General features: G+C 40.9%; 3 protein-coding genes across 3 annotated transcripts; 2 read left to right on the top strand and 1 right to left on the bottom strand.

Moving 5' to 3' along the window:
• Positions 1-215: 215 nt before the first annotated feature.
• Positions 216-7544, top strand: LOC135492246 (protein SPT2 homolog). Its single transcript, XM_064778580.1, has 6 exons — positions 216-378; positions 2179-2314; positions 3066-4091; positions 4853-5006; positions 6027-6104; positions 6345-7544. The coding sequence occupies exons 1-6, from the start codon at positions 319-321 to the stop codon at positions 6448-6450; spliced, it is 1560 nt and encodes a 519-aa protein (XP_064634650.1). The 5' UTR covers positions 216-318; the 3' UTR covers positions 6451-7544.
• Positions 7545-9309: 1765 nt separating this feature from the next.
• Positions 9310-19891, bottom strand: LOC135492504 (dnaJ homolog subfamily C member 25 homolog). The gene is made up of 9 exons (XM_064779018.1): positions 19744-19891; positions 18740-18768; positions 18270-18389; positions 14728-14782; positions 14163-14269; positions 13658-13804; positions 13322-13386; positions 12816-13011; positions 9310-12605 (listed from the first exon to the last, which is right to left on the bottom strand). The coding sequence occupies exons 1-9, from the start codon at positions 19850-19852 to the stop codon at positions 12417-12419; spliced, it is 1017 nt and encodes a 338-aa protein (XP_064635088.1). The 5' UTR covers positions 19853-19891; the 3' UTR covers positions 9310-12416.
• Positions 19892-19968: 77 nt separating this feature from the next.
• LOC135492257 (cyclin-dependent kinase 2-interacting protein-like) lies at positions 19969-23624 on the top strand. Its single transcript, XM_064778604.1, has 6 exons — positions 19969-20322; positions 20895-21029; positions 21218-21383; positions 21734-21839; positions 22261-22390; positions 23092-23624. The coding sequence occupies exons 2-6, from the start codon at positions 20933-20935 to the stop codon at positions 23286-23288; spliced, it is 696 nt and encodes a 231-aa protein (XP_064634674.1). The 5' UTR covers positions 19969-20322; positions 20895-20932; the 3' UTR covers positions 23289-23624.
• Positions 23625-24226: the final 602 nt, after the last annotated feature.

The raw sequence follows: 24226 nt of genomic DNA, 5'->3' as shown, positions 1-24226 counted from the left end.
ATGGGATAAGCTCACCTCTGCTAAGAGGTGAGCTAAAAATGAGACTCAAATCGTCCATGTTGAAAAACAGGAAAACCCCTCGGTGTAAAAATAGTTTGACGTCACAAGGCTAGCCCACCAATCAGGCCATTGTTTCGGCAACCAATCATTCGCAATCGGCACCTCGCACTCCGTCCTTTGGCTTTGGGGACGAAGTATCAGCGTGACCCCTTGGATATGTTGGATTGGATGAAAGATGTAACAAATCGCGAAAATGCTGATCTGATCAAGTTTTACCCTTTGCCGATTTTACTGATGCTTTCGTGACGAAACCCAGCGATGGACTTCAGAAAGCTTCTATCCCTCGCCTCAAAAAAGCAACAAAATGTTGAAAAAAGCGTAGGTTTATCTGATGATATTGGGTTTGAAATGAACACAAATTTTTTATAATTTTCTTTATGTATGATGTGTCATCATGTCATGGCTACATCAGACTCGGTCATGTCAGTAGGCCTATACACTATACAGATATAATCATAAGTTTTTAGGGACATCACTCTCGGGCGTAGGCTCTATGACGCTGTCACTAGGCCTACAGTGCAATACGAGACTTAAGAAGTTGGCCCAGAAGTTGTGGCGGTATACTATGTTATATGTATGTTTTGAGTAGTCTCGCACATACTGGATTTGTCCTGTAATGCTCCCGCCAAATATGCTCCATTTGGATGCGAGTACAACGCAGCGTTTTCTTGGAAGGTCATATGTCCGATATTCGTGAGACTATACTCAAAAATGTACCGCCGAAACATCTTGGCCAAACCACTTAAGTCTCGTATAAATCGGAGGCCCTTACACGAGGCGGAGGAAGCCACTACTGGCCACAACAAAGAAGCAACAAACAAAAGACCGCCTGGACATTGTCGCACACCACATGTTCTTTTGTTCATTGTGCCTATACTGTAGGATCCCGTGGAAGAGAACAGATCTTCTGCACCAGAGACATGAGCAACGATTGACCAATTCATTTAATGACCCGCCCACAATTATACCACCAGCTCCATTTGACCAAACAGGATCGCTGATCATTTGACTTCTGTCGTAACGCTTCTCATTACATCAAACACAAGTATACTTGCGTCTAACGTTGCGCGATATTGTAGGGTAAATGAGGGAGGACCAAGTTACTCCTTCATTTACCATAGAATACCCTACAAATACCTTACAGGACCTTAGCCAATGGTACATTTTTTTAGTAAGGTTCTGATGCGCTATGTATTGCCATACGCCCATGACGTTAATGCCCATAAAAAAATTGTGATATATGATGCACAATCTTCTCATGACATGGCTATATGATTGCGTAACGCTTCGCACTATCTCCAAGGATGAGGAGGGTAAAATTGTGTTCTTGACGTAACTTCATTTAGATTTCCAAAACAGCATGCATTTGTTTGGCCTGCATCCTTCTGCCCTTCCTCACATGATGCAACCCACCTTTTTTGTGTGGAAATTTTGGGGAAAATATGTTACAATATCACAATATGATTTTTCATTTGATAATAAATAATATTGGTTTGTCATGAAAATGTCTCTTGTCCAGATAACTGCTTGAAAAACCCATCAAATTCATACTTACATGACTTAAGCCCAGCTGGACAGCATCTTCCGGTGATTCGCTCAAAAAGCTCAAAGAGCTCAAAAAGTCTGTGTTTGTGTGCATCAACGACTCAATGTTGACTGAGTGTGCTGGTTGGTGTGGCGCGCCAAAGCAATTGCAATTCTTCTTATGTTTTTCTTACATGACTTGGACAGTACAATTTCCGATATAACTATTGATATGATCATGTTGCTTTGGATCGCCATTGATTGGTGCTGATCGTCCCAGTGACAGTGGGCAATGGCCATTCAGAGCCAGAAACAAACCTTGTAGGCACAACAAACAAAAGTACATGTTGGTTGCAACCACAACACAATCTTTCATTGTTCCCTGGTTTGTTGGGGCTCTCTAAGTCAAAGGCTTCTTCTAATGGGTATCCAGGAATGAAAGTCATATTTGCAACGAACAAGAAATGTACCTAACCCATTTTTAATGTAACCTAGTGATCTGTTTGTCAGAACGGTTCTTTCCCAAAGCCAAACAATGTTGAAACCCACTTCCCCTGATATATGTATAAAAAAGTGTTGATTCTTCAACTGCAGGTTGTTACAGTCGGTAAGAGATATGATACATCGGTTCCTCCTCCAAGCAGGGAAGTGAAGAAGAAACTAGTTGGTGTACAGTCGGCAGCAGTTAGAGCATTCCTTGAGAAAAAGGAGAAGGAACAAAAACACAAAGGTAAGCTACACAGTAAACACCCAATGTTGAAAATAGTTACAGTCAAACATTCCAAATAAGATCTTGTCATATTTTCTGATCACAAGGACCAGTTTATAGTAGACCTATTGCAACCTATGGCAATGACGAAAGGTATAAGAGTTTGAGGGACTATGTCCGTCCTCAAACCTTGTTCCCAGTAGCCCATATAATGAATTAGAATGGATGCACAAGGCGTGTGCGCTCCCCTTAATAGCTGCCTTTCAAAAGGGTTGATGTTCTGGTCAGTTAACCACAGTTGTGTCTGGCTATTGAAACTGCCTCAAATAGCGGGAATTCGTGGGGCTGGAGGATTAGCCAATTGGCGTTTAGGATTCCAAACTCTCGGGCAGTTTTCTGTTACCGAATCATAATCCTTCAAATGGTAAAGGTCAGCAGGTAATAATAGCATACCAGGTGACATGGAATTTTAACACATTATGAGGGGTGAAGAAAATCTCCATCTTGTACGGGATCTCGCACGCGGTCATTTTCCTTCTTTTTCTTGTTATCTTTTTAGCTCCGCTGAAAAGGTCAGCGGAGCTAGTCAAATAGCTATTGGAAGTGGTACCTGGAGACAGGACGAGGTCGGTCCAATTCGTCCGCAGTGCAGATGTATTCAGCGTTATCCGCGACTTGTAACAGTGTGTTTTGGTGAGGTGTTCCCTGTCGTATTGCCAAGAGTTTTTGAGTGTTTTCAGTTTCCAGTTACTCATTATATCTATTTTTCCAGAATTCGCAGAGAAAAAGAAGGCTGAAAAATGCCAAGAGTATATGCAGCAGTATGTCAACTCAAAGAAGCATGCAAAGGGTGCTAATGGTATTCAGTTGCACACACCAGAAAAAAGGAAACCAGAACATATAAAGATTCCAAAAATCTCTCAAGGTGGTATGAAAGCTGATGGAAAATCTGAATCCGAATTGAGGGTGAGCACTAAGATCACTACAAAACTAATCCATCCGTCAGCCAGAAACTCTCATAAAAGTGCAGCTAAGGAAAAACCAAGTTTATTTACAACTTTTAAAGAAAAGGGATCAAAGGATGGAAACCATTTGGCGAGTACGGCAAAAGAGAGTCGGGATAGTCATAGAAAGGAGAGGATTACAGATAATGCCAAACGCTTGATTCAAAAAAGGGAGCAAGAGAGGCAACGAGAAAAAACCCTTGCTTCAAAGGGTAAAACGAAGATGGTCAAAAGGGCCCACCAATCTAGGGCAAAGGCTCCTATGTCATTTCAAGACATTTTAAAACTTGCTCAGAATAAAGATAAAGGTGTGGGGAGTGTGAGTGGTGCTGAGAAGGATTGGCACAAAGTGCCAGAAGACCGTCCCATGACCCAGGAAGAAAAGGACCGTCTCGCTAGAAAGCAGACTAAGGAATACCAAGAGAAGTATAGTTCGGCTGCTTCAAAAAAAGGTTCAGTTCCTATTAGTACAGACACTGTCAAATCACAAATCTCTCGAGCAAGAGAGATGCCGTCCAACAAGGTGGAGCCAAAGGGCAATGGTGCTATTCTTAAAGTAAAAACAAATGGTGCATCATCAAAACCATCTCTGTCCCGTCCTGGTGTTAAAACTGCCCCACCTAGTGGTGGGAGACCTGTGCAGTTGCCGCAGAAAAAGTATGCTGAAACACGCGAGAATGTTCTCATCTGTCGCCCGGCATCCAGCAAACAAAAGAGTGACTCTGAGGACGAACCAGAACAACATCTCTCAGCCTGGGACAGGATCTATAAAAAGATGAACAAAAATCGACCAGGTAAGTTTGGGAGTATTAGTAACTGGTAGCCTAATGGTTTGGGAGTATTAGTAACCGGTAGCCTAATGGTTTGGGAGTATTGGTAACCGGTAGCCTAAGGGTTTGGGAGTATTGGTAACCGGTAGCCTAATGGTTGGGAGTATTGGTAACCGGTAGCCTAATGGTTTGGGAGTATTAGTAACCGGTAGCCTAATGGTTTGGGAGTATTAGTAACCGGTAGCCTAATGGTTGGGAAACCAGGAGAATCCTACTACAATGTAGGCCCTTGTGCAAAACACTAACCTGCTTATCATTTGGAGACTGGTGTTATGTGAAAGAATGCCACTTGTTTCTGACATTCATTGATGGAGAGAACTGGTACTTGTACTTGGTTGGTGGAATTTTTAGCTGACTTAACTTGATAGAAGACGCTGTCTTTCTGTTGTGATGCGACTCTTCATTTATCAACTACGTATCAATTCATCGATGATTTCACGAAGTGGCTAGTCTGCTATTTTTTGTGAAATTTAGATATCAGCGCCATCTGAGTTGTACTAGCCATGTCTATTTACACACTAATTATCATGGTGGTATTCAAAGCCATGTCAATTCTATAACGCTTTACCCTCTAATCATGCATTTCGTGCATACTGTTTCATGAGTCATTCAAACTATACGGAATCTTTGAATGGAGTTTTCTCAAAATGAAAAATTTGCTGATTTGTCACTTGGTGAAATCATCAACGAATTGTGGGTTGATGCATATATTTGTTTCATTCCAGTGAAAAGAAAATACGACGATGAGGAGATATTTGAAGATGATTACGAGGATGACTACAGTGATGACTTGGATAACTTTATTGATGACGGACCAGTGGAGGGGCAAGCAGGAGTCTCGAAATATATCAGAGAAATATTCGGTTATGATAAACGAAAGTAAGTAGTTTGAGTGTGAGAGTTAAATACTGACCAAATCGCAGGTTGATGGCTACTGTCGACTGACCAAATCGCAGATTGATGGCTACTGTCGACTGGCCAAATCGCAGGTTGATGGCTACTGTCGACTGACCAAATCGCAGGTTGATGGCTACTGTCGACTGGCCAAATCGCAGATAGATGGCTACTGTCGACTGACCAAATCGCAGGTTGATGGCTACTGTCGACTGACCAAATCGCAGGTTGATGGCTACTGTCGACTGGCAAATAGAGAAAGAGCATGGAGTGTATTCTAAATTCTAGAGAATCAGTTTAATTCTGTAGAAGAAAGTTAGTGATGCTAATGACTCGACACTTCAAATACATGAAGTGAGTCGGGAGGTATTATACTGCAAGAAGTGACAGAAAGTTAGTGATGCTAATGACTCGACACTTCAAATACATGAAGTGAGTCGGGAGGTATTATACTGCAAGAAGTGACAGAAAGTTAGTGATGCTAATGACTCGACACTTCAAATACATGAAGTGAGTCGGGAGGTATTATACTGCAAGAAGTGACAGAAAGTTAGTGATGCTAATGACTCGACACTTCAAATACATGAAGTGAGTCGGGAGGTATTATACTGCAAGAAGTGACAGAAAGTTAGTGATGCTAATGACTCGACACTTCAAATACATGAAGTGAGTCGGGAGGTATTATACTGCAAGAAGTGACAGAAAGTTAGTGATGCTAATGACTCGACACTTCAAATACATGAAGTGAGTCGGGAGGTATTATACTGCAAGAAGTGACAGAATTTGTTGAAAACAGACATATTGCATCCTGATGTTGAGGCCTTTTTCTTACAAGTGGTGGAAGTGTGTGACATATGTTTCTTCTAATTGGAGGGAAGTCCTCCTTGGAGAGAGAACTCTATGTTATTGCAGTACCAAGCTGGCTGTACCCCTCAGAAAGATTTCTAAAGTATTGTCTGATCATGTTGATTTTTGGCCTTCAATCTAGCCTGCTGATTTTTTCAGATTCCGCAATGAGCGCATTGATGACATTGACAACATGGAGACCAACTTTGCTAGTCAGATGAAGGAGGAGGCAAGGAGGTGAGCTAATAATACAATCTGACAGGCCTCATTTCATGTTCACTTAATGATTATCATTGTCCCAGTCTCCACAAGATCACCCATTCTTGTCTCCTACTTTCTTGTCCCTGATAGTACATGTAGTAAGGCTATCCCATGCCTGGGTCCAGCACATGATGTACGTACCAGGCATATACATCTACCTTTTAGTTACCACTTTGAAATGCTAGGAGTTGGAAGTGTATCTTTGATATTTTTCAGCACTCGTCTCGGGAAACAGGAAGATTTGGAGGACATGAGACAGGAGGAGCTGATGGCCAAACGGAAGGTGGCGATGATGAAGAATGCAAAGAAGACAAAGAGATAACATAGCATGATGATATCACGAAGAGACTTTCAAGATTGTGAGACATTTGGCATCATTTCCTCACCAAATTGGGCTATTGATTGCCCTGATAAGCTGATGGACAAATTCCATGTTCCTGTCTTTGATCAGCCTCCACCTATACTTGATTATGGCGTGCATGATGAATCAATGGCCATTTCTTTGTGCTCATCTGCATTTAGGTTCTGCCCACGTGAAATATAAAGAAAGGTTTGCCTGGCCAGCATGTTACTCTCTTTTCATCCTTGGAGTGGAGCAGGTTGAATAAAGAGGAGTAAAACTTGTCTCTGGTCATACATGTATGTACATGTAAACTTGAGTCTTTATTCTATGTAGATTTGTTGTTCTATCTTAGTCTGTGAATTTGATCACATGGAGTAAAACCCAATAAAGTTGGGCAAATAGTCATTGTATATTACTCACGATTAATTGTATGAACTGGCATGTGTCGAATTAAACGAGTCATGTTACATCTTTATCACTGAAGATCCTGAGAATATTGTCACATTTAATGTCAAATACTTGACCGGTTTATAGCCAAAATCTGTGGCTATCATAATCTTTTGTGGTGAAATCTTTTTGTGACAAAATTGAATGAATGAAGACCGTGTTGCATGTGTTGAGTGAGTAATGCTTTCATTGGATGCTCATCTTTTTTGGCATTAAGTGGCCTATTAAGTTGTTTTTTGTTGATGGAGAGCTGAGCTGGGATTTTTAATTTAATTTATTTGTAAAACTTTGTCTGCATTTTGTGAGTTGAACCTTGAAGGTGACAATCATATGACTATGTCCCAGCATCCTCTATTGATGATTAAATTTAGCATGACTGGAGGACTAGTCCTTTATTCATCTATACTTCCCCTATTCCTGCATGGAATCAGATAGTGGAAAGGGTTTTCTGACAGGTTCTCCGATGTAGCCATACCTTTCTTGATGCTTGACAACCGAGGTGGTGAATGATTGTCATATTGATGTGATCACAGTTGTATGGTGTCGGGTAATATTTATTAGATGGAAGGTGTTATGGATGTGGAGCAACAATTTGTTCATTGTAAAGTCACTAATATATAGATATTCAAAATAATATAACATTCTTGTCGTTTCATTTTGCTTCAAGTTGGTAGACTGAATGATTTCAATGGAACTCTCCTTGATCCGGTGACATGCACCCACAACCTCAGATGCTGCTCTGCACTTACTCTATGATGGGACTGTACTCATTAGGACACTTGGTAAAAGATGCAGTGATTTGGTGATGCACTTTTTGTTCGGCAATGCTGGCCAAGGAGCCTCTTGGGTACCACAACATTTTATGATGTGCAATGAAGAACCACAAAGGTTGCCAAAGGTGGTCTTTGTTTGGCGATGTCCTTGCTCAGTGGGAAGAAATACTTCTAACCTGGACAAGGACAGCACTGCGCAAACCAACTGGGCACAACACACGCTGACCACAAACAGGCTGGACCTGGAGCCCTGATCTGTACTGCAGACAACTCCATTGTCTGTGGGAATGTCTCTTGGCCAGGTGGCCGAGGACTAATAGGAGGGCAACTGATTGCAGATGTGTGATGTCGCTGCAGCATACAGTTTCTTGCAGCCATAATGCTGATGATGTTTCTTAATTTTGAGCAGAAAAAAAACAAGTAAAAAAATATTTGGACTCGAAAAAAATTTTCATCTGGAGCAAGACAAATTTGCCGCAATCAATTCCTTAACAGAAATCATGGCAGCATTCGTCTTTTCAGTTATCATTCCACATTTTAGAATGTTCCAATGGGTTCAGTGAAAAAACGCTGCCTGACTTAATGCAAATCACTTGATTTTTTGCTGTCGGTACCCAGCATGTCTAACACAGACAGGGCTGAATGATGAAAAAACACAGTGATAAGTTGATTCAAAAAACGTTAGTAAAACGCAGTTCATTAGTTTTCAACTGATAGTAACTGCCTGTACAAAAGTTTTCATATGGATTCTCATGAGGAAACCAGCCCTGTAAAAATTATCTCCTAACCATCCCCCACCAACTAATGGAAAATGCCTTAGATGCCGGGGGGGGGGGGGATGGATATTTGATGAGGGGAGAGTTTCTGAGGAATAGTTTATTGACTTTAGCTCTTATCTGAGCCAGGTAACCTGCTGAGTTGCCCGACCAAAGGCTGAGGTCATCATATGTTGTTACATAACCGATCTTGCTATCACATCCTGGTTGCTTTGTAGTCGACCAAATTACTTCTAATTTTGCCTCATGACAGTAAGGGCCAGGTTCATCATCATGTGATCATGACTTGAGTGTTATCACTGGTTACGCTGGCCATTAGGTAGATAAGGTAAATATGCCGGATCATCACTGCGTGTAGTATCAGCGGGGTGCTTGAAGTTGGAGGGCGACTAAATATTTTACAGGGCTGGTTTCCTCATGTCAGGATAGCCACTGTCCGTGGTGTTATGATAATCAAGAGAGCTGTGTGCCGAGATGTTAATTGGCGGGTTAATTAGAGACGCGGTCGCGACCGAGTACGGCAATTAGGCCCTTTGGTCGGGTTAGAGGGGTGAATTTGGTCATTGGGACTGCCCAATCCAGTGGTCGTGGTCTGGCTGGGTACCGGAGTGGTCGTGTTACCGGGGGCCTTGTAATGGTAATTAGAGAGGAAACCATTCGGGACCAGCGATTCTTGGTCGTCATAGCGGGGTGGTCGTGTTACAGGGGTGGTTGCTGACTGGGGTTCCACTGTACATGGAACTGTAATAATTACTACGCCACACACACCATGTCCGCAGCCTGTCACTCAGGACCTTATCAATGTGAGTGCAAGGCAAGTAATGACAAGAAAGCAACATATATTGAAATATAATATTTTTATTTGCCACTTAATGGACAGAAAAATACAAGTTTAAAACAACTTCCAATATTGTTTTTTTGCAAAGTTGGTTTAAATGGAAACTATGAGATATACCACCGCCAACACTGGACTACATACACACTGGATCTGCTGGATGAACACCAGACACATGTCAGCACATCATGATGGATATAATGGAGATCAAAACTATTCCACATTGACATTCAGTTTCTAATATCCTTGCAAAAAAATGGCGCTTCAGCAACTTTTTTCTCAATAGGCCGAAAACCAAGGTTGTTGATATGGATGTAGCATGTGTAGTGAAAAGGCTTCCATTTGAACCATACTCTCACAAAATCATAAATAATGGTTTAGTCAAAACAGCTGAACCGAACGACACCTGGTGCCTATAGTTCAGAAAACCAAGGAGCTTCAGGGGGGCTGGTACAGAGGATAGATTAAAATCGCGGCATGTTATGTCACACAGGGTACAAACGAGCAAGCTATGTCTCCCGGAGGTAGAGTCCATTCATCACATTCTATTGTAACAAAGGGTATTTCATTTCGAATGAACTATTTTACAACGGGCTATACCCGACGGCATTAATATGTGTACTAGTCCATCCTATACAACAAAGAATAGGGCCGTTGGAATTTACTTCCTGTTAGTATGGGAGGCTCTGCTTAGGAGTGTATTAGCCGGATATTTTGCATCTGAAATGCTGCGAAATGGCATCTTCAACATTCCAGATATGAAAAACTTTTCACTCTTGCTCCTCATGCTCCTCCTCATGTGATTTCAGCCACCCCCCTCCCCCCCTCACTTGGTATCTGTTATGTCAAGACCTAATTCAGTCAGTGTGCGTGTCAATGCTCACAATGAAGAGAAATTGATCCAACATATAAACTCAAAAACCTAATGTTTCCACCAGTTGAGACAGCTTCTTATGTAATCTGCAGCACATTGCTTCAAGTCTGATGAAAAGACAACTGAATGTCCTCAAACTATGAACGCTCTCATTTTAAACAAATAAGTATGGCATAACATGTACATCAGATCACTTCATCAAGCTCAACCTTGGTGTCAAAATAAGTGGGTCCCAATAAATGTGAAGCTAGAGCAGCCCGTGGACAGGGTCGTCTAGCCGTCACCAACACCTCCTACTATCCATTGAAATCGAAAAGAAAAGGAATACCAGTATTCACCCAAAATGAAACAAAATGAACGAAATGGAATGATTTGGATGACATGATGAAAATTAGAATCTACAAAATTAACATATTTTAACCGAAACTTTTGAATGGTTAAAGATAACCTGGTCCTAAACTGAGAGGCCAAACCTTCTACTAGCCAATAACATGACCTCTCATAATCCTAAACTGAGAGGCCAAACCTTCTACTAGCCAATAACATGACCTCTCATAATCCTAAACTGAGAGGCCAAACCTTCTACTAGCCAATAACATGACCTCTCATAATCCTAAACTGAGAGGCCAAACCTTCTACTAGCCAATAACATGACCTCTCATAATCCTCAACTGAGAGGCCAAACCTTCTACTAGCCAATAACATGACCTCTCATAATCCTAAACTGAGAGGCCAAACCTTCTACTAGCCAATAACATGACCTCTCATAATCCTAAACTGAGAGGCCAAACCTTCTACTAGCCAATAACATGACCTCTCATAATCCTCAACTGAGAGGCCAAACCTTCTACTAGCCAATAACATGACCTCTCATAATCCTAAACTGAGAGGCCAAACCTTCTACTAGCCAATAACATGACCTCTCATAATCCTAAACTGAGAGGCCAAACCTTCTACTAGCCAATAACATGACCTCTCATAATCCTAAACTGAGAGGCCAAACCTTCTACTAGCCAATAACATGACCTCTCATAATCCTAAACTGAGAGGCCAAACCTTCTACTAGCCAATAACATGACCTCTCATAATGCCCAACCTGGCTAATCATATTGCCAAGTGACATCACAATGATCCCCTGGTTTCCAAAGTGACGAGATGATGAGGCTTCATGTATGATGTCGATGGTCTCTCTGAATTATAAACCAATAGCACTTGGACATATGCCTCTAATTGGTACCCATAGCATGCGAAGCTGGATTGTACCGGAGCCTCACGAATAAAACTGACTTTTTGAGTCATAAATAAACATTAGAAGGTGTTTCTAAACCTATAGAACATAAAACAACTTCAAATAAAACAACATGCTGTCCACAAACCCAAACAAGTATTAAATGAATCATAAATAAAATCAGTACTAAAGAGTTTTACTTCTGGAGATGAAATAGAAGTTTATGAATCCCATTCTACATGAATGTAGCGATATTCTCTTTGACAACTCACCCAACAATGCAATGGAGTTGGGAACATTTCTGAAAATTTGTTGTTTTTTTACAAATCAACAGGAAGTGTTGATCAGTATGGTTCCCGAATTGAAATTCAAAATTCGAGTATGATATTTCAATAACCGACTGATAAATTTTCATGGTTTCGATGGATTTTATAAGCACATTAGTTCCACATACTGGAAAAGGAAGCTGTCGTTTCTCAGCAGATCTGAAAGTGCTCGACTTGATCACAACTTTGATATGGTCTAGTCCCATTCGTGCAGATTGAATCATCATAGTAGCTCAAAACAAGATATTCACAATGAATAGCACCACCCAACACATCGAGACATGGCATTTTTGATACACAACCCTCAATTTAACTCAATATTTGGTTGTAAAATTTTGATATTGAAATTTGTTGGAAACGTTTTCAATCCTTTTGGTAAAACGTATTCCACAAGATACATATTGATGACTTATAATTGTTTGAACATCCGCAGCCTTTTCCTGTTTCACTTTTGGAATTTATATTAATGGCTCTTGCCAAAACAGTGCCGATTTCAGTTTCCTAAGGTGAACATTGATTTTTGATGTAATTTATTGGCTCAGCTACATGTACTTGACCTGACCAGAGAGACCAGCTCATGCGGCAAAATGCATGGAAAACCGCTTTTTTGGAAACAGGCCATTATTCCAATAGCCAATATGAAGAGCAGTGTGGGAGACAGGCAAGTTGGATGACTGCTCATGACTTTACTCCGGCCCAAATGTCATCTGCCCTGGTCCACCTTGTTTCATATAGCGTCGATAACTCTTGTATTTTGAACTTTCCGCTAACTTGGCTTTCTGCTCTTCATCTTTCTCGATCTTCCACTCCACAAAATGTTCCTTCAGCCAGAGCTCTCGTTTCATGAAAGACAACTTATCAGATTCATCCAACGCCTGAAACAAAAAGCACATAAATGTATACGCTAATTCCCTGTTGCCACAGCATCTACACAGCCACATGCCTTTCCGGACTGTAAATAAAGCTGCCATCAAGAAAATACTCGGAGTTGGGTATCTACCTACACAGTTTAGATTGTGAGTCTAACACCCCAAAACTACAAGACCACCACCGGCCCTATGAGTCCATGATATGTCTCGGCTTACCTCCCACTGGGACTGGCCCAGACCCATATATTTTCTGATGATATAATGTTTTTCCTCATCTCCATACTCGTGTTTGAGTATCCAGAACTTCCACACCCAGCGACACCACCAGGCGATATAACAAACTATATAATATGGGAAGAATAACATTTGGAACCAGAGGATGTTTACGATACTTGGTTTGCTGTAGCCTCCCCTGAAAGTAAAATGACACAAATATCTAAATACCTGATTAGTGAAGCGATATCAGAATCAGTCTGCATGGCGGGATTAAAAAGTAAGTATGAAAAAATGGGTCTCTTTCATCAGCCACTAAAGCAGTCAGCATGTTGACCATTATTCCCAAGAACTTCCGCCAAGGAGGGGAGACCAACCCCTCACTTCTGGCACTTATGTTTGCTCTACCACAGGCACCAACGGATCCTGTCCTCTTGAGTGTCCAACTTAAAACTCCTGATTATGAAGCCAGTGCCCTAACCATTATCAAGCCATGGCACTCTCCATACCTAATATCCATATTGTTTTCTACTATTTTTCTAATGGTTGCTTCATCTTTTTCTTTTTGCTCCTCCTGCAAGGTAAAACACAGATTACATGACAAGGGTATTTGCCAGAATCTCACCCTCTGTGTACAGAAAAATGTGGGTTATACATGTAATGTTGCATATTTATGATGTTTGAAGTACAATCACAGCCAAAATATGCACCACTAGGCCATAGGGTGCTGTTTGTGTTGGCACAACCATTGCAACCAACACATTTTGGAAATTTGTGCCAAAAAAGTGAATCTCTATTAGTATGCTATAAGTGCAATAGCTTTTTTCTTTCTAATCGATTCTTACCTTGGATATCTTTTTTCCTCCAACTTTCTTTTTATTATTGCCTAATAATCCTTCCTCTTTTGCTATTTCCATCGCACGCATCCGATACTTGGGAACAGTCATCAAGTAGGATATAGCAGAATGATAATTGTTCCAAGCACCATAATACTGAAACGACCAAGCATGTTTCATGATCATCTACCACTACAGAATCTAGCAAGGATGGCATAAGATATGGGGCTGAAATGCAGGCATACGTCCGTCACTTCAACTGAAAGCTCTAATTGAAGGAGCCAAATAACCACTGAGAGGGGTCAAACGTATCAAGTTACCTCTGTCTGTGGCCACGTTTGACTTGAAAATGATGACACAATAGAAACACAGACAACAGTTAAGTTTAGTTTGGGAGGAGGCTTCTGATTTCTCCTTTACATTCACAGTCTGTCTCTGAGGTTGAAAGCATAATGATATAGAATAGCACCGATGGCCCAGGATCAGGTCATCAGCTATCTTTGTCTCTGATTACCTGTATAACTGATATGATAGATATTGTAACTGCAACCACAATTCTGACATCCACTTTCGGAGCCATCCGCCGACGATAGTAGTAGTAATAATGGAGATACATCTCCTCTGCAAACAAAACAACAACCAAATTATAGCCTTTTCCAGGGACCGGTTGCCCATTACTAAATGCCATCAAATCTCAGGCAAAAAGCGTCTTTTAGTTATTTTCCCGTTTTGACCCTCCATAAGCCAAATTAAATATCGAGCAACAACCAAACTATTTCCTACTGCAAAGCTCCCTAAGGAAATGTTTACTTCAAGTCATGAGATTTTTACAGGCCATTCTTGATAGAAACATAGAACAGCTACAGAATTTGAGCAGCTATATATACTGTGCTTAAAAATCAATGATCATTCCAAGTGTACTCATCACAAATTTGTCTCCATAGAGACAATAATGTAGATTATCTTTACGATAGATGGGTTAACACTAACCCCTCTATCAGGATACCTCTCCATAAGGACACCACTTGTCAGTCATGAGGGTGTCCTGTATTTTCATAGTGTTTCGGTCTCTTACTTACCAGGATTATCCAACATGTAATCATATTCACTTCGTGAGTCTTGGTCTTTAAGAATCTAAAAAACATCAGAAACATTTCGAGGAGTACTTATACTATGATAGGCCAGAGAGAATAGGAGCCAGTCCGCATTCCTCATATGCCTTAACTGATAAACACCTTTAAATGTCTAGGTCATAAACGCCACTGAAGGCTTGCCACTTTGGCATTAGACCTACACATTCTGCTCTTTTGATTCAACTCTACATCAAACAACTTTCTAAAGCCATCCGGGACATACTGGTATTAAGAGATGACAGCATTACATCAATGAGTTACTGGCTATCCTGACTCTTTTGTTTTCATGGTATGCATACACATTTTGGAGTAAAATCTTGCTTTTGGAGCATGCGACATGTTGCCTACTGCTGGCAAACATGCACATTTTGTACACATTTTTCAAGTGCATTGAGGAACTGGCGTGCAAAGACTATACGGAAGAAAGAAATTATTGACAGAAATGTCGCCATAACAAAAATGTGTCCTCCAGTGCAATGGCAGCCACCTTAAGGGTTTGCAATAGGGACTATCATTTTGGCTACAATTTGAAATCCTAAAGGAATTAGAAGTCTTTCAAAATGAAGTGAATGCCAAGTTCAAGGCTGGGAGTCTGTTCTTTGGAAAACAAACAACTCATTCTCATCCTTGGTTTGAAGAAGTTCTTCTAATTGCTTTAGGATTTCGAGTTCTAACCAAAATGGTGGTGCATATGGCCAACCATTAAGGGACTCTTTTTTGCATTCTGGCCTCAGGTTATCATCATAAAAAACAAACAATTGATAAGGTTTTACCTGGCACTGCAGGCCAGAGAATAATATAATCTCCTAGACCACCACTCAGCTAAGTCAACTTGGGCATATCATCACATGCACTCATCAAATATATGGTGACACTTGGGAGGAGCAAACTAGGCTCCTTAGCTAAACCTCTCTGCAATATTTGACATCTTATTTAAACAGCGCATAAACATATCTTGTTTCAAACAAAAAGCCATTGATACTGCCAGGCTGATTAAACTTTTCAATTCGTGTCATATCGATCATGATCCTGGCGCTGATCGAGAATACACTGACAGCTTGTTTGAATGGAGATGACCACGGTGACATTGATGTCTTTCATTGATCAGGAAATGCTGCCTGTCATCCTACCCCTGTAATATCATAGTTTCTGCTCCGCTCTGTTTCTTTTTGACTGGACAACACCCTCCTCATCGGGTATGTCAAGTCATTTTCACCAATGTTACCTGAATGAATGTCCCTGGCATGAGACTTATTTAGACCCGGCAGAGGCAGAAAACACCCAGGGACCAACTAGACATAATACTAGGTGCCTGATACAGTCGCAACTCAGATACAATCATATACGAAAACAAAGTTTTCAATATCATCAGATCGATTTAGCAGAGAATTTGAGACAGCAGTGACAGCAGAGAAGTTGAGACAGCAGTGAGCTTGCCACTTTCCACGTGTTCAGATGAATACTTCTCCTAATGGCCATGCAACACGACCATGTGTTGAGACAGCAGTGAGCTTGCCACTTTCCACGTGTTCAGATGAATACTTCTCCTAATGGCCATGCAACACGACCATGTGTTGAGACAGCAGTGAGCTTGCCACTTTCCACGTGTTCAGATGAATACTTCTCCTAATGGCCATGCAACACGACCATGTGTTGAGACAGCAGTGAGCTTGCCACTTTCCACGTGTTCAGATGAATACTTCTCCTAATAATGGCCATGCAACACGACCATGTGTTGAGACAGCAGTGAGCTTGCCACTTTCCACGTGTTCAGATGAATACTTCTCCTAATGGCCATGCAACACAACCATGTGCTACCTAAAGTTCAACCTGAGACAGGTGGTAGGCCTAGCACATACCAGAACAATACAACTGAATGTGTCTGAATGCATGAATGTTCAGGAGCCTGATGAAAATCAATCCATTCGATTATGGTTCAAGTCCAGCTGGTCATATATTGAAGCCCACCAGCAATGTGTGCTGGAAGACTGGATGACCTTTAGAACCAACAACAGAACAGTCTACAAATCAACACCTGGAGAAGAAAATGTCTTTGGTGAAGGGGCCATTGCACTCAGTGGACATAGTGTGCTGACTACCCTTCTGACCACTTCCAAGAATATTTGGTTGGGGGCCTATACTCTCCGAGGAGAGAAGGGCATTAGTAAGCAAGTCAATCCTTGTGGAAAATGGCATGCCTGAGGCTGAGGACACATGATCACTCCTTGAGAGACAAAACACACAGATCACTATTAATTCCATCAGATCAGGTTTTAAAGCAAACAGTACTTGACTTGCCTCCAGATATCGTCAATGACGTTTCATGGTACTTATCATTCATCCCCATCGATGCATGCAGACATGTGACACAGCAACAAATAGTTTTTTGATTCACGTAGGTTGATGGATGAGACGGGTCATGTTTTAGCAATATTCTTGATTGATGATGACTTTTATTTTCAATATTTTTTTCTAATTTAAATTAATAATGGCTTGATAAACACCCATCCACCTCCAAATCAGTCCTCTGTATTCCTCTTTTTACACAAAATCATCACTTTATGTTTTAACTGTACATGGTTCAAAACTACCTCCAAATCAGTCCTCTGTATTCCTCTTTTTACACAAAATCATCACTTTATGTATTAACTGTACATGGTTCAGAACTACCTCCAAATCAGTCCTCTGTATTCCTCTTTTTACACAAAATCATCACTTTATGTTTTAACTGTACATGGTTCAGAACTATTTCCAGAAGAAATTCAGTTCACCTTTAATTATTTTATACAATTCCACGTCACCAATTTTTCATTGCAACACATATAAATTCCTTAACAACATTAATAATTAAAAATGTATGTTGTTCAACAGCTGGTGATGACTGCATGCTCTTGCAGGTGTCAATTTCTGAATAAACTATTGAAGACCTTTACAATTTACACATTAGAATCAGCAGTGAAGTCATACAATGGATGTTTCCCACACTATTACATTACACCATGATTGACTTTTGGTACTTAACCGGGATAGTAACATACCCTTTTATAAATGCAAAGCTAATTCTATAGCATTGTGGACATGAAAGAAAGCTCTTGATGGGGCCATATGAATAAAATCTAGCATTTCCTTGGAAGTAAATCCTTCAAGTAGAGGCAGTACTTCAACTTGAAGGATTTGCTTCCAAGAAAATGCTACTTTTTATTCATATGGTCCATTGTGACCTTAAATAACTGTCATAATCATAGACAGTCAGAGTCACTTCTTTGACTGGATGTACCCTGCCATTACTGGCAACTGCTCTCTGTCGGTATCGATTATTTTGCTGGGTTGGTGCCATCTTGGTATGTTTAGACAGTTGTCCATTAACCCTAAATGTTCAATGACATGAAACTCTCTATAGTCTATTGCACTAAATCCAATGCGGTAGTCACTACACTGGATACCTGGTCAATATAGACATTAACTTATAAGATGTTTTTTATTCTTACCTCATAAGCATTCGCTATCGTTTGGAATTTAGCAGCAGCTTCATTTTTGGCCTCCTCGGTTTTATGTCTATCAGGATGCCATTTCCTGGCAAGTTTTCGGTAAGCCTTCATGATTTCAGACTGAAATGAAGCAGATATGTGAGAGATACTATCATCTATCACTATTATGTATTCATATCAGAGACAGAGTAAATGGAGACCTTAGGCCCCTCAAAACATCAAAGTAAGTTCCAGTTGGCACACTGCTAGTCTAACATCCAACAAACTATCTAAGGTGTAGAAGAAATGAGCTTGTCTCGGCTCTTCTCTCTTTTCGGCTGTCAGTTGCTGAACTTAACATCATAATGATACAATAGTTATCAGCATTTTTTTATGCCCAAGATAATATGCTTATTATGACACTTGTGCTGTCATATTTGTTATGGAAAAAACAACCTGTTGTTTGAACGATAGAGTGCATCAATACATACCTTACTGTTATCTCTTGTCATTCCCAGGACTGAAAGTGGAAAGGATACAGGGAATCAATGAATGTTATTAACAATAACACGGATGATGGCATTGATGCAGTGCCAATGGCCAATTGGCATTGACAAACTAGTCGATGGTTAAAAACAGGATATACCCTCTAGAAATGGCTTGAATTAGTTGTTTGAGAGGTCCCAAGAGAGCCGCTACTGCATCACATTAGACCCTGCGTACCAGGTTCACAGAGATTTTGAAATGGGTTTGCTGGAACGGGCAACATCTGGCAAGTCGGGCTACAACATGTTTCGTCATAGCCTATCAATGGACGTGAATGAACATTTGTAGAGACAATTGGAAGAAGTTTTCTTATGGCGCTGTCCAGTCATGCGTTTCACCTTGAACCAAGGATTACATTAAACAATTTACCCTTAGCAATATTTGTAGGGTATTCTAGGGTAAATGAGGGAGTAATAAGCGCCGTATCTCTAGTCTAGGCATCGACATTGTCCGAACTCAGCTTAGGCCTTCTTACTGAGTGTGTGCTTTTGATTTGTTTTGGCGGTCTTCAAATTCGGTGCCATAGCTAGTCTTAAAACTTAAGACGATAAAAGAAAATAGGCCTACTTCAAAGAAGCTGATTGTCTCAGCCAATATACGTCGATGATTCATTCGACTAGTCACAAGCCATAGCCATAGCCATGCCCTATATAATAGTATATAGGCTACCCCCTCTAGACTTAGTAAAATCATTGATTGATAAGGTATACTACTTCAACACATAACTACAGGCCGAAAATGTGTACATTTGTACACAACCATGTACTTTAGTGTACATATTGTACGCACTGTACACACAAAACCTGCACCAGATGTTGATATTGGTGTGTCGTGACGACTGATGATGTGGTACCGCACCGGTAGGTAGTCTGCAACACCAATTATTGAAGTATAGCCTATGTATCTGTATTGCGATCGTACACAAATCATACAAACATTTGATTCTTACCATCGTAGCAATTTTCTTTTCCACAATAGATGCCCTCAACTTGAGCATAACTTGGAGAAATTGACAAAGAAGCCAAGAGAAAAATCGAAAATAACTTCTGCACGGCCATTTGATTTTCTTTCCATTATCCTATATTCCCCCTATTGGAAGAAAGATGAACGAATTGCGGTTGTTTCGCTCCCTGACCTTTTCGCCCCCAGTCGTTTCCCCCCAAGGTAGCGAACATGTCCAGAGAAAAGATGGCGACGAAGTCCAACCAAATCGAAATTTGTCGGTTTTTTTGTCATTTCCTACCTTATTCACCCGTCTTCTACTCTGAATCAACGATATATTGTTGCCGTCCTAACAATCTCAAGCTGTAAATCTGCAAACACTGACGCAAAACATCGGTCATTCGACATATATCGACACTGAAATGAAATGTACACCATGCAATGCATAATTCACACATTTACTGATTTAGCTACACTGCAGATAGAGATAGGACTTTAGGCCTACTAGGCCTAGATGAGATTGTACCCAAAACCGGTCACGGATCATCCAAAACAAACTGTCCACACCAGCGACAGCGTCCACCGGGTAAGTCATCAAAATAAAAATGGCGCTTATTGCTAAAAAGGTATATTATAGGGCCTAGGCTAGGACCCGTAGGCCTATCCCTAGGTCAAAATGATAAAGGTATGGGAGTTCTTTTGCGCATTTGCACACTGTAAATCCCGAAGAATTACCGTGGCACCACGCACTGGGACCCCTGGCAAACATGCCAAGCCGGTATAGTGTAGAAGTAGAAGTATCTAGCTTATATGTACGACATTTCTTCTGTACGTTTTTTTTGTGTTCGATTACAACTATGAACTACTGCAAGTGCGCAAGGTGCTTTCGTGACGGCGTTCTTTTTGGAATCGACGCCTCGTCTTGCCCCAGGCTGTAGTGAGCGACCCTCGGTCAGAGTGTGGGTGACTTCGGCAAAATTTAAACGGCCAGCACATGTGATTTTTGAGAGAAGATGCCAGACAATCAATCCTGCACACAACAAAAAGAGTGACACATATATTAGGGCACCTAATTAAATTAGGTACCAATGGCAACAAACTTTTCAGATGCCTCAATTTAATTAAATTTCCATACAGACTGTTCTCCATGCATTGCAGAATTTTTCGAATGGTCCTTTATTGAACGAATTGCAACAATGAGTGCAAAGAAAAAGAAATCTGGCAAGGGAGTTTCATCAGAACGTGGTCAAACCGAAACTCCAAATATCTCCAACAGATTTACTGATGCACCGGGTAAGCTTTTCATCAATATGTCCAAATCAAAATGGAGAATATTCGTCTACATTGAATCCCACAAAAACATTTCAGTAAAATAATTTTTCAGATATGGTTTAAAAGACTAAAAAGTGTGATCCTGTGCTTCAGAAGGTATTTTACTAGTTTTGGTGCATGTGCATTACACTACACTGCTATATTTGCAGTTCCCCAGAGCCGGACACCAAAGCAGGCTGGCAACTTGACGGGATTGGCTCGGAAGGTGAAAGACAGCTGTGCTGACCTTCATAATTATACCAACAAGTGGGACTCAATCAGCAACAAAGGACAAGAAATCATCAGTCTGATTGCAAACATCAAGCTCAAGAATATGTTAGTAAAGCGTCATTTCATAGCAGCTTTATCACTTATTATAATTAATATAAAGTTCTTCCAGAGATTTTTGACGGTAGTGAAGGGAAAGGGTACACCTTTAACTCCTGTGCTGGAACTTTTCTTTCTAAGAGCTGGTACAAGGAAATATGTCCCTTTCCATCGAAAGATGAGCCGTCACTAAAACAAGGACAAGAATCCTGAAAACCTGGTACTTCAGCCATCTATGGAAATAGAACACTCGAAACAAATGGAATGAGAAAGATCAGGAACTTATTGGGAAACTTTTTCTTGTGATTCTTGTATATGCTGCCAGTTTATGTTTCCTTCGCTTTTAACGTTTCATGCAGATTGAAAGATGAAGGCGAGAGGACAGAGCTGGAGCTAGACACACACTTACATGTAGAAGAGTTACAAACACTGTGCGAAAAACTAGAGAAAGTTTTTCAAACTTTGGTGAGTTTGTCAAAATAGTTTGCAGTTTATGAGATGTCAGTTTGTGACTGTGAATGCCTGTACGATGAAGATAGAATGTTTCTTTTGATGACAATTTGACATTTCAACCCCATTTCCCTCTCAGACTCCTATTGCAAATTATGTACTGCATCATGAGGACAGTCAGGAACATAGCTAGCTTTTTGGGCAGGGTTGGCGTGGGGGGCAAAATGACACCAATTTTTGGAGGGAATAATAGCATATTTTTTTAGAGCGAATGCTGAGGAAAAAGAAACCATGTTCATGCTCCTAACTCTCGAACTCTGGCGTCCTCACTATTGCGTGATTAGCGATCTCGGAACCTTCTGGTCAAGATGCATTGATTACAACAAATAGTAGGACTGCTTAATACTTTATAGGTTCACCGTTCTTTGACTTGTAGGAGAAGATAATTGGGAAGCTTGAAGGTATCAGCCGCACTCTGAAGGGGGTGTGTGACTTGGAATGGCATCAGAATGGACAGGCTGTACCTCAACATCCTCTCTTTCTCACCTGGCAAACCAAACAGTTCTGTAAGTAGGACCATAAACAGGACCTGGCTACAGGCCTTTTGGCTGTTAAAGGGGGACTATAGGCAGTAGAGGGTCAACATCAAGTTGGTGATCTTCACGGGACTTGCACAGTCAGGGGACTGGGTTGTGTTGTCTTTAGCAAAGAAAAGAATTCCTGGTTCAAGAGTAAATATACCTTCGGATAGAAGAACACCCTATTGGTGATTTCACGTAACGTTAATCTTGCCTGTCAGGCCGCTGGTTTAGCAGGTGGCTTATTTTCTGGGGCAGTTTAGCAGTTGGTATTAGGGTCACCAATTAATATATTTCAAAATACATGTACTGGGTATTGAGTTGAGATTTAAAATTGGACGATAAAATGCAATGGATAGTGAAAGTCATCTTGACCTCCGAGGCTTTGCCATCACTTTTGTTCATAGAGGGAGAATAAAACAGTGAGAGTCGGGGTTGGCGAAACAGGTGCCAGAAGAATCCTCTGCTGTAAGGGGGAGGTAGGCTTCACATAAGGCAGTCGTCTGATCATGTGTCTTGGATTGAAACCATTACAAATGCGATGTGAGTTTCTGACATCGATCTTGTGGATCGGCCAATGATGCCTACCCTTGCTTTAGATCATTCTAAACTTGAATGCAACGAGCATAACTGATTTTTGTGACTGGCAAATGACAAAAAGAATAAAATGATGTTGTGTTTCCTTGCAGATGACACTGCCACAAACCTGACTAAGATGTACAAGAAGGAATTAGATCTTCGTCGTACAATCATTGAGAACATTGCTCACACTGATGATAGAGACTTAATGATGTTCTACACCAGTGCCTGGCTGCATCAACCTTATATTGACTCTGACACTCAACTCTTATTAGAAAGCTGTCTTGTGGAGACAGGGCATAGATAACACTGCCCACTATTCACTCTGATTTGAGTGTCCCGGCAGTCATTAAGTGTATGATGCTGTGTGTATGCCAACACCTTTTCTAAAAGAGGCTGAGCAATATCTAATGGGTCAGATTGCAACTCGGGTGATATAAGATCTGCATGGACTATGATTGTGTGTCGCAGTTCATCTAGTCCAAGAGAGTCTGCCCTAAAAGAGATGTGCCAGATTGTGTCCTTGTAATTTATCCTGCTGGCACTTGCCTTGACGAAAAGATTGGTTTCATTAGGAGTAACTAACTTCGGACATTGTGTATACTTGTAAATTTGTTCAAATAAACTTACCTTGGTAATCTTCCACCTTGAGTCTTAGTTCTTTTTTGACAAAACAAATTGAGGGTCTGCCTCAGATGCTGCTGGATGACTTTGATGATCACTTTCTAGGATTGGAAGATCTGATCCAAGCCATTCTGATTCATTGTCCACAGTAGAACACACCAAGTCGCTGCCTCGCCATGCAGACTGCTGATTGTGACTGCAATACCCGCCAGAGTTTAACATTGTTCAACTAACCTTTGTTGGTTGCAAGATGGCAACATGGTCTCTGTTATAGCTCTGGCAGCACGGTCGAAGCTAAGTTGGCTTTTGATTTGTTGTGACATAGGCCCTAATTGTCTCTTTAGTGCGACATACGTCATCTGTTGCTATGATTGGCATCATGTAGTAGTTTTGTGTATTACTCTCTACCACAGTGGCAGTGCTCATTGTATACAGTCAAATCCTCTTACTATGATTTTTTGGCTTGCAAGTCTCAAATGAAAGGAATGTCTTATGAAAATGAAATGGAAAGAAACGCGTGTGACCAGCGAGGCGGTTGTGACCGGAATTTTAGTTCTTCCTCGTTTGGATAGCTGGCGACACTGTCGCTTCGCCCGAATCGTTCCGGATACAACCGAAGGC

The sequence above is a fragment of the Lineus longissimus genome, chromosome 8, assembly GCF_910592395.1.
Source record: "Lineus longissimus chromosome 8, tnLinLong1.2, whole genome shotgun sequence".
NCBI classification, from domain to species: Eukaryota; Metazoa; Nemertea; class Pilidiophora; order Heteronemertea; family Lineidae; genus Lineus; species Lineus longissimus.
The sequence above is the reverse complement of the archived record's forward strand: the minus strand, read 5'-3'. Positions and strand labels throughout refer to the sequence as shown.

Bases quoted from the DNA above. Each gene is read 5' to 3' on its own strand.
- LOC135492257 (XM_064778604.1), top strand. From the start codon at position 20,933: ATGAGTGCAAAGAAAAAGAAATCTGGCAAGGGAGTTTCATCAGAACGT. The intron at 21,384-21,733 runs GTTAGTAAAGCG...CGTTTCATGCAG, and splicing joins AACATCAAGCTCAAGAATAT to ATTGAAAGATGAAGGCGAGA. The intron at 22,391-23,091 runs GTAAGTAGGACC...GTTTCCTTGCAG, and splicing joins CTGGCAAACCAAACAGTTCT to ATGACACTGCCACAAACCTG.
- LOC135492504 (XM_064779018.1), bottom strand. From the start codon at position 19,852: ATGGCCGTGCAGAAGTTATTTTCGATTTTTCTCTTGGCTTCTTTGTCA. The intron at 18,769-19,743 runs GTAAGAATCAAA...TTCCACTTTCAG, and splicing joins AAAAGAAAATTGCTACGATG to TCCTGGGAATGACAAGAGAT. The intron at 13,387-13,657 runs GTAAGAATCGAT...TTTACCTTGCAG, and splicing joins GAGGAAAAAAGATATCCAAG to GAGGAGCAAAAAGAAAAAGA.
- LOC135492246 (XM_064778580.1), top strand. From the start codon at position 319: ATGGACTTCAGAAAGCTTCTATCCCTCGCCTCAAAAAAGCAACAAAAT. The intron at 4,092-4,852 runs GTAAGTTTGGGA...GTTTCATTCCAG, and splicing joins GATGAACAAAAATCGACCAG to TGAAAAGAAAATACGACGAT. The intron at 5,007-6,026 runs GTAAGTAGTTTG...TGATTTTTTCAG, and splicing joins TTCGGTTATGATAAACGAAA to ATTCCGCAATGAGCGCATTG.